The sequence below is a fragment of the Cupressus sempervirens genome, chromosome 8 (assembly GCF_028749045.1).
Source record: "Cupressus sempervirens isolate cs-2001-9-10 chromosome 8, ASM2874904v1, whole genome shotgun sequence".
NCBI lineage: Eukaryota > Viridiplantae > Streptophyta > Pinopsida > Cupressales > Cupressaceae > Cupressus > Cupressus sempervirens.
The window spans coordinates 117,256,781-117,269,787 of record NC_143125.1 but is presented as its reverse complement, the minus strand read 5'-3'; the positions used below and the strand labels follow the sequence as shown (position 1 = coordinate 117,269,787).

Below are 13,007 nucleotides of genomic sequence, written 5' to 3'. Positions count from 1 at the left end.
AGTACAATGTTCCATATAACCCTCAACAAAATGGGGTAGAAGCTGCTAAAGATACGATGCACGATCAGAACCTTCATACTTCATTTTGGGAAGAAGCCTCTAATACTACAATTTGCGTACAAACCAGTTGTCCTTAGTCTAGTCTTGACAATATAACTCCTAAAGATTCTTTTAGTGGAAACAAGCCTAACTTAAGTCACTTAATAATATTTAGTTGCCCGGTTTTTATTCACATTCCTAAGGAGAAAAGATCCAAACCTAGATCCATCAGAAAAAGAAAGGGATATTTGTTGGATATAGTGAAAATTCAAAGCCTCTAGGATATATGTTCTCAGTCAGAAAATAATTAAACTTAGCAGAGATGTAACTGTTGAAGAAGACATTACTTTCAAAAGATCTAAAAACATTAATGAGACAAATGATGAGTCTCCTCACGACATGGAAGAGGATCCTGGCACTGAACTTAGAGGGAGATACTTGTAGAAATTAATGAACCTATGAATTCTACTCTTGAACCTGCTAATAATAGAAAAAGATTGCTTTGGGCAAGGAAAATAATTTTAGAAGTAGAAAATTATGCTACACTTAAGGGCACATTTACAGAAAGCAAGAAACCAAGTTATTCAACTTATGTCGCTTTTATGAGTGAATTGATTAAGTATGAGCCTTCAAATGTTGAGGACGCTCAAAAACATCAAGTTTGGAAGGATGTCACGATCGAAGAGTATCAATCCATTTTGAAGAACGATGTCTGGGATATTGTGCCCAGGCCTAAAGGAAAATCAGTTGTCTCATCTAGATGGCTATTTAAAGCCAAACATGCAGGAGATGGAAGTATTGAAAAACACAAAGCTAGATTTGTTGTGAGAGGTTTCTCCTAGAAGACAGAAATTAATTATGAAGAAACATTTGCCCCATTTTCTTGGTGCACCTTAGTAAAGACCATAATTGCTATCACCCCCTCAAAAGGATGGGAAAGACATTAGATGGATGTAAAGACTACATTTCTAAATGGTATTATTGAAGAGGAAGTATACTTAGAGCAACTTGAAGGATTTATTATTCATGATAGTACTTCTCATATTTGTAAATTGAAGAAGGCTCTTTATGGTCTCAAACAAGCCCCTAAAGCCTAGTATGAAAAGATAGACAATTACCTCACCAAGTTGGGACTCTCCAAGAAAGGAGCAGATCCTAACCTCTACTTCAAGGTAACGAATGGTGATATGTTAATCCTTGTTCTCTGTGTTGATGATTTACTAATCACAATTGAAGATCATCTCATCATGAAATGCAATCAAGATCTTGCTTCTAAATTTGATATGGAGGATCTAGTTCTCTTACATTACTTCTTGGGACTAGAAGTATGGCAAGAAGAAAATTGTATCATTCTAAGTCAAGGTAAATACGCTATTGATATTCTAAATTGATTTGGAATGATGCACAACAAATCTATGTTTACACTCATGGAAACGCATCTACATAAACTAAAAGATGCAGCCTCTAAGTCAGAATTAGCTGATCCTACTATCTATTGACAAATAATTTGATCCTTGATGTATTTGGTGAATACCACGCCAGACATTTTCTATGCAACAAATGCTCTCAGTTAGTTCATGTGTGAACCTAGGAAAATACACCTTGTAGCAATAGAGCATATCATGAGGTATCTACATGGAACTATTGGGCTGGGATATAAACATGATAATGTAGATATACGTCTACAAGGATATTCTGACTCAGATTGGGCTGTTTTTGTTGTTGATCGAAAAAGTAACTCAAAATGTTGTTTCAACTTAGGATTTTTCCATGATATCTTGGTTTAGTAGAAAGCAATTTTTAGTTGCATAAAGCTCTACAGAGGCCGAATACATTGCAACATCAATGGGAGCTTTAGAAGCAATATGGTTGAGGAAACTACTGGTAGGGTTGTTTGGACAATTTATGGACCCCACTATTATACACTATGATAATCAAAATTGTATAAAATTTCTAGTGGATCCAATATTTTGTAATGTTCTGATCCCCTACATCTTCTTTGAAACAATCTTTCTCCCGTCCGTCGCGGTCAATGGCAATCGATGGAGCAATTGAGGAAGCTGTACGGTCTAGTAGGGAAGCATTATGACTAGAATATGATGTCGTATAGTGTCTAATGAAGGATGTACGGGTTGGAGAATGGTTGTATGATGTCGTACGTTGTATTCAGGGTGGCCATACGGTAGGGCCTAGGGAGGTCGTACAGTGTATTCAGGGTGGCTGTATGGTAGGGCCTAGGGAGGTCATACAGTGACTACAGAGGAGCTACGCAGAGACTAAGGTCCGTACGGTGGCTATGGGAGGAGTTAGGCAATAGACTTGAGGCCGTACGAAAGTAGACGAAAATGCACTTGCCCAAACACAGACAATGTTAGATGTTAAAGTAACCCGAACACAATAAATTCTAAGAATTGTACAACTTGTAAATAATAAAGATGCTCCGATTTGCCAGATCCGAGCTAGGAAATATAGTGACGGAATTGGGTAAGGATTGAGTCCCACCGAAATTGCAAGAGCTGGATAGTGAAGATCTTTCACTTTCAAAATGCCAAACAATTGAGAACCCCAACATGAATTCACAGTACAAAGAAATAAATCAAATTGCATAACAACTACTACCTACAAGCCATGCTTAAATACCCATTGGGGAAACCTTTCCAAGGATGTACAAAGATAGCTGATGGCCACAGTTACCTATGAAAACAATTAAATAAAATGGGTCCGAGATATACTAAATCAATTGGCCCATTAACAAAGGTTTGATTGATTACTTATTTTATGATGGGAACATTACAGATTCCATAACATATTGAAACATATTAAGATCCACTATCATTATATCAGGGATATGGTAGAAAGAAATGTCATACAACTGAGATATATCAGCACATATGAGAAAATTGTTTTGAATTTAACCAAGCCCCTATCAAATTTAAAAGTGGATCATTTTAGAGGTAAACTTGATATGATAAAATGTAATTATATTTTTTGAGGTTGAGTCTCCGTTAAATTTTAATGTTGAAATATCTCTATGTTTATACTCTTTTTTTATCATTTGAGTTGCTATATGATTTAATAAAAACATTATGAAAGGTGACAATCTTTCATTGATGTTTAATTGTTGTTACTATTGTAAGGTGATGATCTTAACAATAGTTAAACTTGCTATCATGATGGATGTCATATGGATGATGTCTATGAAGATCATGATAGTGCATATCTCTTATGTTACTAAGTAGTGTTCATACTACTATAAGTTATACTACTGAGATATGTCATCGTTGATCCTATGAGACATAGTATCATTGTAGACACCAAGTGCAAATTTCTTCTTATGTAGGCATCATGGGACTTGATGCCAGTGCACATACCAAGGAAGATATAAGTATGGTGAATATCTTATGGTTGACATTCATGTACCATACTTCTGATGATACTGTAAGATACCATCAACATGATGGATCTATGTTCACACCATTTTTTGGAATATCATATTGAGATAATATTTCTCTTTCATTACTTGTGAGTACAATGTGTCGATCTTACAAACAATCCTCCCTAGCTAAGAGGCCGTGTTAATGTTGTAGCTTCGGTGAGATTAGTTTGATCAAGAGATAAATTGTTTTAGTCAGTCATTATGTTTACTGGTTAAACATTATTATCACTAATTAATGATTATTAGATAATTCGCATAACTATCTATCTGTGTACACACATACACACATATATATACATACATACATTAGTGTGTGTGTGTGTCTATATAGATAGATAGATAGATATATACATTGTATGATATTAATAATATCTAATAATTATTAATCATTGATCAAAACTATATCATCTGAATAATTGATCCGATTGAATCAATCATATTAAATGTGTACCGAAATAATCAAATGCTGTGATCAATTATTGAGATTGATATATATTTACAAGAACTTCATTTCATAATAGTAATGGATCATATTCCTTGATCAAACAACGATTGTCGTAGGTAAATATTGTGTAGCTGATGGGTCCCTTCGAGAAGGTTCTTTTTATGTAGTCGACGGACCCTTTCGGGAAGGTTCTTCGGAGAGTATTAATACACCCTCTTGGGTCATTGTAAAGCATCTTATCATCTGTATGTAACATCTTTGGCATATGCGAATAATACAAGGAGTTCTACTGTTGTTATCTATTGCCTGTATGCATTAATTTCTTTACCCCAGTATGGTAAACATTTGGCGCCGTTGCCCGATGGACCTGGTACACAGGCTAATAGATGAAGACTAAATGCCGAATCAGTTGAACAAGAATAAGAATAAGTTGAAGGAAAAGGACGAAATACGTGCCACACAGGAAAATTTAATTTTGGCACAACAGGCTGAACGCAGACGGAGATTTTAGCAAGTTATTGACGGACATAGAAGCATTGAAAAATTGTTGGAAGAGACTCAATAGCGGCTCGATTTGGTGGAAGAAGCAAGGGAGGAGTTTTTGAACTTGCATATGCCAAGGGAAGAGAATCCAAATGGAAGGGGATCGACTCGCACAGCTCAAAGTGCCGAGGGAGCACAAGCGTGGAGTGAACTCTTTGTCCGAGATATACTTTCGAAACAGACAGCTTCGGTTGACGAAAACCCCTCTTCACCAAATAGCGCGATTGTCGAAAATAGTGTAGGTGTTGAAAACAGTGCGGGTGTTGGAAACAACACGGGTGTGAACATCGCGGGTGTGCAGAACAACACGGGTGTGAACATCGCGGGTGTGCAGAACAGCATGGGTGTGTAGAACAATGCGGGTATCCAAAATAGCGTAGGTACACAACAAATCACACAACATCTAGTAATAATGGCAGGACCAAAAGAAAAGTTGCCTAAATTTGATGGTGAAGGAACTGCCGATCTAATTCGACATTATAAAACATGTGAAACGATCTGGAGGGCGAATGGCATAATAGATACAAATGAATGGGTCTGACAGTTTTTGGCCACCCTACGGGGTGTTGCGATTGATTGGTTTATTGATACAGATCCACAAAAGTTAAACAATTGGGATAACATTATGGAGTTTATCGCAAAATTTCAAATATTGCGCGACGATAATGAGATTGTAGTGGAGATATTCAACAATAAGTAGGGGAAGAATGAAACAATCCGAGACTTCGCCAGGAAGTTTAAGGATTTGATCAATAAGATGGAGAATAAGCCGGTTGATGGGCTATAGGTTCATTGAAGGCCTTCACCCGAAGCTACGAAAGAAGATGAAGATCATGCCACTATCGACATACACTGAAGCGTACAATCGGGCAATGAACTTCGAAAGTGAGCAGAAGACAAAGAAGAAGAAGAAGAGTAGCTCGTCTGATTCAAATGACGAGGAATCTTCAGGAGAAGATAGTAGCGATGATGAAGGTAGCAGCAAGAAGGTCCACGCTCTTCAAAAGGACATGATTCAGATGATGAAAGAGTTCAAGAACATGCACAAAGAGACCAAGGGCAATGAGCTATGGTGCACGAAGTGCAAGAAAGAAGGCCATACAAAGGGATCCTGCCCGAAAGATCAATTTTGTGAGATTTTCCAGATCATGGGACATTCGATAAAGGAATGCCCTTTCAACCTGAAAACAAGAGCATCGCAGCAAGTGTTCCTCACGCAGGAGGCGTTCGCATCAGGAGGGAGCGGGAACACCAGTACGGAGGGTGCCACGTTGGGAGGATATAGAAATAATCGGCACGGTCAAAATAACAACAACAATAATGGCGGGAGGAATCGAATTCAGTATGATGCGAATGGCCGACCAATAGTTCAATGCTGCGCATGCAATTTGTGGGCCCACTTTGCCCGAGAGTGCACAATGGCAAACACACCGAAATTGTTAGGCAAGTGGTGTGGACCCGGCGATCATGAAGATGCTAAGTGCCCAAAGTCAGGAGTAAACTTGATCATCGTCGGGACGAACGAAGAAGAGGTTTTGGCAATCACTCGGAAGCAAGCGAAAGTATACCCCGACCCAACAGAGGAAAAGAAGAGACTAGAGGAAGCACGGGCAGAGATCCAAAAAGCAACGCAGGAAAAAATGACAGACCTGAAGGATACGACTAGTACCTCTGCACAAAATTGCGTAGAATAGAACATTGTACGACAAATATTACAAACCGAGGTAACCGTTAGGATAAATGATCTGTTGCTCACTATGCCTCAACTCCGTACAACACTCACGAATATAGCTCCGAATGTTAAGCTACCAGCAGAACAGGGAAGGGAGAAACAAAGTGGCACAAGCGCGGAACCCGATGCTGTTAGCCCTCTCATCCGGATGCCATCCAACAGTTTTCGAAATGGGAATTCTCGGAACTGTGTTGACGGAAATGATTGTGGACGGAGGGTCTGGTGTCAATGTGTTACCAGAGGACACCTGGAAAAGGTTGGGGCAGCCGACATTGTGGCCACCTACATTCCAGTTGCTAACGGCCAATCAACATGGAATCAAGCCATTGGGAGTCTTGACAGCACAAGCAGTGACGATTGGAACATAGTTGTTCCTGCTCGACTTCATCGTCATTCCGCCGAAGAGGAGAGGGTACGACACTATGCTGGGCTGTGGATGGCTAGTGCAAGCAAGGGTTAAGCTCGATTGGAAGAAGAATACTCTCTCAATGGAGCGCGGAGGCAGAAGATTCATAATTGACCTGCACACACAAATGGTAGGTGAGGAGGCAACATCGTCACACTCAGAAAGTGAAAGCGAGAATGATGACGAGGGGAAGAAGAGAATGGAACCTAATAAAGAGGGAGTATTGAGATTGGAAGGAGGGTCGAGTATAGACTCGTTGAACGACCTTTTTCACTGGCAGATGGAGGATTATGAGCTCTTTCCAAGCTATAATATGTTAAGGGTCGACGAAGGTAAGAAAGAAGAAAGAAATGAATGGCCAAAGGAATACAGAGAAGCAGAAGAAGGAAAGGCAGTTATGGTTGAAGCTAAAGGGAAGAACACACAGTACGAACCTAGAAGAAGGAAAGATTCCACCGTACGACCGCATAGAAAGAAGGTTACGTCGAACCACGAATATAGCACAAAAGTGCCGGCAGCACGGAAGACACATCATACGGTCTGCATAGGAAACAAAGAGGAAGGGTTTAATAAAAGTTGCGGTAGAACGGAGTGGAGGTGTTATTGATGGCAAGAAGGGGCAGTTGACAGAGGCCATGGTACCGAGCTTCAAGAACAAACTGGGCGATATGGAAAATCGGATGGAGAGATCGTGTACCTTAAATAAACTTGATGAGCGACGATTGCAGGCACAAGGGGCCACGAAGGTGAAACAGAACAGGCGCAAAGCATGGCATGATAGACAACTAAAATTGAACAAGTCCCAACTGGGACAGTTAGTGTTGAAGTATGACGGATGGAACGAGATCAAACCAAGCAAGTTTCAAGTGAAATGGGTTAGGCCGTACCATATTTAGGAAGTGGGTGATAACGGAGCAATGGAACTATGGACACTAGACAGAGAGGAAGTGGCCGACACAGTGCATTGGTCGAAGATGAATGTCTACCATGAAAGAAATAACGCACCTCCGTGGACGAAGAACTGAGAAAAGAATGATTGTAAATATTGTATATATGTAAATATTGTACAAATGTAAGATCAGTAAGGACAGAATAAATTTAAAAAAAAGAGAGAGGAGGAAAAACAAAGTGTCCGTACGGCAACTAGTGGTGTCTTGAAAGCCACCGTACGGCAACTTAAAGTTCTCTGAAGGGCACCGTACGTTAATTACAAAGGAAGCATACAATTTATACAAAGCATACCTCGTACGGATTTGGAAGTATTTGGAAGGTTGTAGATTAAATCTCAGTGGATGTACAGATTCCCCATTCTAGTGTATGGCTTTTGCATATTTGGTGTATGGCTTTAGTATGATTTTGCATATGGAATTGGTGTATGGATTTGGTATTGTTTCCACTGTACAGATCTTGGAGGACACTACTTGTTGCCACCGTATGGATTTTCTTTGAATTTGTCACCATACGGATTAGTTGAATAGAAGTTCCCATACGGATTTCTAGCAGAGATCTTGGTGTATGGATTTCAAGGCCGGTGTACAGATTTTGGAAGACTGTAACTTGCAAATTACCGTACGGATTTCCTAGACAAAGCATGGCGTATGGATTTTAAGGTTTTCATTATATGCACTAAGGGGATATTGTTGCCATACGAAATTGAAGAATATAGGTTGCCGCACGGTGATTGAGAGTGTCTTGAAGGACAACGTATAGTGGACTTTGCGTACGGATTTCATGAACAAGACTTGTCGTATAGATTTCATGAACAAGATTTGGTGTACAGATTTTTAGAACAAAACTTGGTGTACGGATTTTGAAGTTTTAGTTATATACTTGAACACGTACAGATTGTGAAGCATAGATTTTTTAAGCACCATACGGATTTGTCTTCCAGAACTTTATACTATCCGTACGGTCTTACCTAAGGAAGACACCGTATGGCCTGTTTCTTCAAGTGTCGTATGGCTCCTTTTCGAGCACCGTACAAATTTCTACTGAAGGTCACCGTACGGCAAGTGCCAAGTTCCTATGTGTTTCATCCGTTTGGAAATCATCGGGGACTCTTCAACCAATTGGAATTCTTTGACTGGAAGGAAGTTTATTGTGATAATTTTCCCTTGACACAAGATACAGAAGAAGGGTGGCAAGAGGTTTTCAAAAAAAAAAAACAAAAAAACGACGAAAAATTGAAACAGTTCGGAATGAGTAATGCATGATGCTAAAGGGAAGGGTAGACATAAGAAGTTGCCAAAAAGAGTGTGGAATTGGAAGAAAATGACAGAAATAGTGTGTTCCATGCATTTTTGTGTGAGTTTCAGAGTGCTAATTGTAGGTGCCCCAAGACCCTATGGGGGTGCTGCCCCTCGACCCCGCTGGGGGTGATGCCCCCTAGACCCCCAGTTGTTGCGGATTATCAGTCGTGGGAACTATGACCAATTGATGAGACCTAGAGCTGCCGCAGGCATGAAGTGTGTGTGTATCAGAGGCACTTGGAGTAGGTGTTGGATGTGAGGCTGTCTTGGTGGATGCATAGAGAGCTCAGGAGGAGCTGATCATCCAATTGGAGGTAGTACAGTGACACTTGGCACAGGTGGCTATCAAGGTCAACTAATGAGACAGTATTTTGTTAGTATAGGCTGCAGATGCAATGTCGTTTGGAGAGTAGTTTGGTGCAGGCATGAGAAAAATGTGAAAATGATGTGATAGAAGCAGATTTATCTTGTTGTACTTAGTCAGTTAATGAATTTTGTTGTTAATTGTTTCGGATATTTTGTAATTGTCGTCCGAAGACGACTTTTTCTTTTGGAGGGGAATGATGTCGTACGTAAATATTGTGTAGCCGACAGGATGTATGTCATCGGTAGATATTGTGTAGCCGATGGGTCCTTTCGGGAAGGTTCTTTTTATGTAGCCGACAGACCCCTTCGGGAAGGTTCTTCGAAGAGTATTTACTATTAATCATAGTTCCAAGAATCACGGCGATTCATGCGATTCACGCGATTTGGCAATTCGATTCAAGCCAAACGATTTTTTGTGAATCGGTGAATCGAATCAGCGATAAAAGGTTTATGAAATAAGTTACTCACTAAATTTCAAGGGTTTTTTAAATTTTCCGATTCATGGCCGATTCGATTCCGATTCATGGCCGATTCACGATTTGATTCGGCCTTGCCGATTCCGATCCGATTCCGATTCTTGTTACTTTGGTATTAATACACCCTCTTGGGTCATTGTAAAGCATCTTATCATCTATGTGTAATGTCTTTGACATATGCGAATAATACAAGGACTTCTGTTGTTGTTATCTATTGCTTGTATGCATTAATTTCTTTATCCCAGTACGGTAAACAGCGATTATCGCTGTTATGATATGATGCTTATTATAACTGTTATGAAAAAGTGGCATTGGATTATCAGGCATGTCCCTACGTAGCTTAGGCCACATAGCGACATGTCTCTCTCTCTCTATATATATAATCAGATCTACAGCACTTGGAGAACACAGACATAAAATAGTGTTATTACAAGCTGCAGCAATCTCCATTACTTGTATTTTATATTCAATAAACATTCAGAGATACTTAGAGGTTGGCACTCAAATTTACTTGTTCAAGTCTGCAAAATAAATTTACATCAGTCATATCAACAAAGAAATTTTAGTAAGAGAGAAGTCATCATATCATGTTGCATATATATACAAAATAAAAGAAATAAAGGTATTACAATCTGATCCTATTTCCTTAACATTTGCCAACAGATATTAAGGCTAAAGAATGGAAAATTCAAAAAAGTAGGGTCATGAAGGATTTTTGTCAGGGAAATTAGAATTTTGAATGAAGATAACCTAAAGATGCAGAAACATGTTACAATGGATTTACTGAAGTAAAATGGTATAATAATTCTAACTTGTCTTATACAGATGATTGTATACTTATATTTGGATTTACTTATTTGACGGCATTAGTCATGCCTAGAACACTGAAAAAGTACTGCATTGGTTTTAAATATCCCTTTCAATTTTGTTCAGGGTTGTATTTACTAAAGTCTTAATGGTGTACTTAAGTCTTTCTCCAGATTGTGTTTCTAGGTAGTTTTGAAACCCATCCTCTATTTTTTTACAGTAATGATTGAATGTAGTACCTTGTGACCAAAATATCATTGTTTTGATTTTCTGTTCAAAGTTTGAGGGCAGGTGCCAGTGCTCTAATTTCAATTACTATCTCTCCTTTCGATTTTTTTCAGTAATTTCAAGGCCTACTTAGTATGTGTTAGTTGCATAAGGATAATTTTTCTTTGTTAAACTGAATTGGTAGATGTTGCTGGTGTGTAGATTATGGAGGATGTAGAATTCATAAGCCACATACAAAATGTCTTTGGTACACTTCAAAATATTCCAGGAGCATTTCTGCCACACTGTTTACAAGAACCTTTAAAAGGGAAGATTCAAGGTTCTGTTTTTCCATCTTTTTCAGAAGAACTAACAACAGCTGGCGATCCATACCAGATGCAGATAAGTACCACAAATTATTATCAAGATCACCTTAATACATCTAATTTGAAAATTCAAGATCCCAACATTCTAGATGGATTTGGTGATCATTGTAGTAGCAGTGAAATGGATAAGAAGATTCAGGCTAAACCTTGTCTAGTGTCTTCTCAAAACATATCCAGTCCTATAGAAATATCAAATCAGCACTCTGAATTTCAGCAAGAGGACGAGAATATGAATAGCTTTAGTTGTGCTGTCACCATTGGGCTGGGAACTAAAATGGAAGAAACAGAGATTTTAGAAAAGGAAACAATAAATCCTTATCAAGAAATTCTGAGAATAAATAAGTCCTTAGCCGACAATCAGTGTGCACCATTCACTGGTTTGGGCATAAGAAACAAGAACCTTGGAGTCATGGAGGAACATTTGCAGATGTCTGACACTTCTAGTGCAGTGCAATATCAGTCTAATAACAACATGCTAAAAGCTCTGCACAAAATGTCTACCTTGAACTCTAATATTTATCAAGTTGAATCAAAAAATGAGAAAGAACTATCTGAAATTACTGGTCAAGAACTGCTTGGAGAAGCAATGGTTGTGGAGAGAACTTCTAATGCAGAGGTTCTACAACAGGAAAATATACTAACACCTTTATCAGCACTTCAGTATGCTGCTAGCCAGTCTGAATCTTCACCATCATTGAGTCTGATTCCATTTATAAACAAGTCAACTGGGATAAACACGAGTCCTTTTCCTAAAATGGAGATGAATGTAGACAGTATTTACAGATATTCTACAATTTATACTGACTGCATTCAAAATTGTGCTTTTGATTGTGAGGAGAAATTCAGGAGTTCAATGACAAGCCATCCTAGTGTGGTGTCACCAGACTTGTTAGACAGTGTTCTCTTAACCTCTGAACCAGGTAGAATAGAACAGCAGCATTGGCTTGAAGAAAGCAGTGAGAAATTTGAGGCTGTCTTCTCCGAGGATGGTTTAGCTGAAACATTGAACTATGCAGAAGGAAGTTTTAATGATTTAGAATTAGAAACTCAAAATCTTTTGGCAATTAGATATGATCACTGTGATCCCAGTGAGGATGCACCCAGTGTCTGTAAGGATTTAAAATCAGTGATTAGAGACCAAGACAATCTACAAAATGCAGTTTCAAAATCTTTTAAAGTGGATAAGACATTTCAAACATTGGAATCAGCCTTAGTAACAAAAATGGAAACAGATGCTTGGGATAAAAACTTTTCAGAACAGAAAATACTAGAATTGCATTGTCTTCCTCAACTAAATGGAATTTTATCTGGTTCAACTAGTGTCTCTGTTGTGACACAATTTATCAGTCCATCTGGGGATGCAGATATTGAGGGAGATCTTTCATGTGAAACTAACTCTGAGCATCTTTTAGATGCGGTAGTGGGTGATTTATATTCAAGAGAAAACTATGGTGCTGATGATAAGGCATCCAATGAGATGGTCGCCTCAGGATTAAGTACAATGGGTTCTCTGTGTAGCCCATCTGTCAGAACCAATACATGCTTGGTAAGACAAGCAGCTGGGTTGAAGCAAACAAATTTTATATTTTCTGGCCCTTCCCAGTGTATGTTAAATAAAGGAAACTTACAGAACTTTTGCAACTTTGATAATGTTCGCCATGTGACCCAGAATCACAGAGTCAGGGAAAAATTAACAAATGACTCCCCATCAATCACACATCTGAATTCAGGGATTGATGATTGTGAAAGTTCAAGGTGTGAGGACTCAATGATTTCACAATGGAAAACATCTTCCAGTAGGGTCAATAGGAAAAGGGCTAGATCTAGTGAAAGTGGCAAGCCAAGGCCAAAGGACAGACAGCTGATTCAAGATCGAGTTAAAGAACTGCGGGAGATAATACCAAATGGAGTCAAG

At 38.8% G+C, this 13,007-nt stretch overlaps 1 protein-coding gene across 2 annotated transcripts in view; it reads left to right on the top strand.

Moving 5' to 3' along the window:
* Positions 1–13,007, top strand: part of LOC149541868 (transcription factor bHLH155-like) — a 166,575-nt gene that overhangs the window by 76,747 nt on the left and 76,821 nt on the right. For both annotated transcript variants that reach the window (XM_089796945.1, XM_089796946.1), the window contains one exon: positions 10,929–13,007. In XM_089796945.1, coding sequence (XP_089653071.1) covers positions 10,929–13,007 — 2,079 coding nt within the window. The remainder of the gene's footprint in view (positions 1–10,928) is intronic.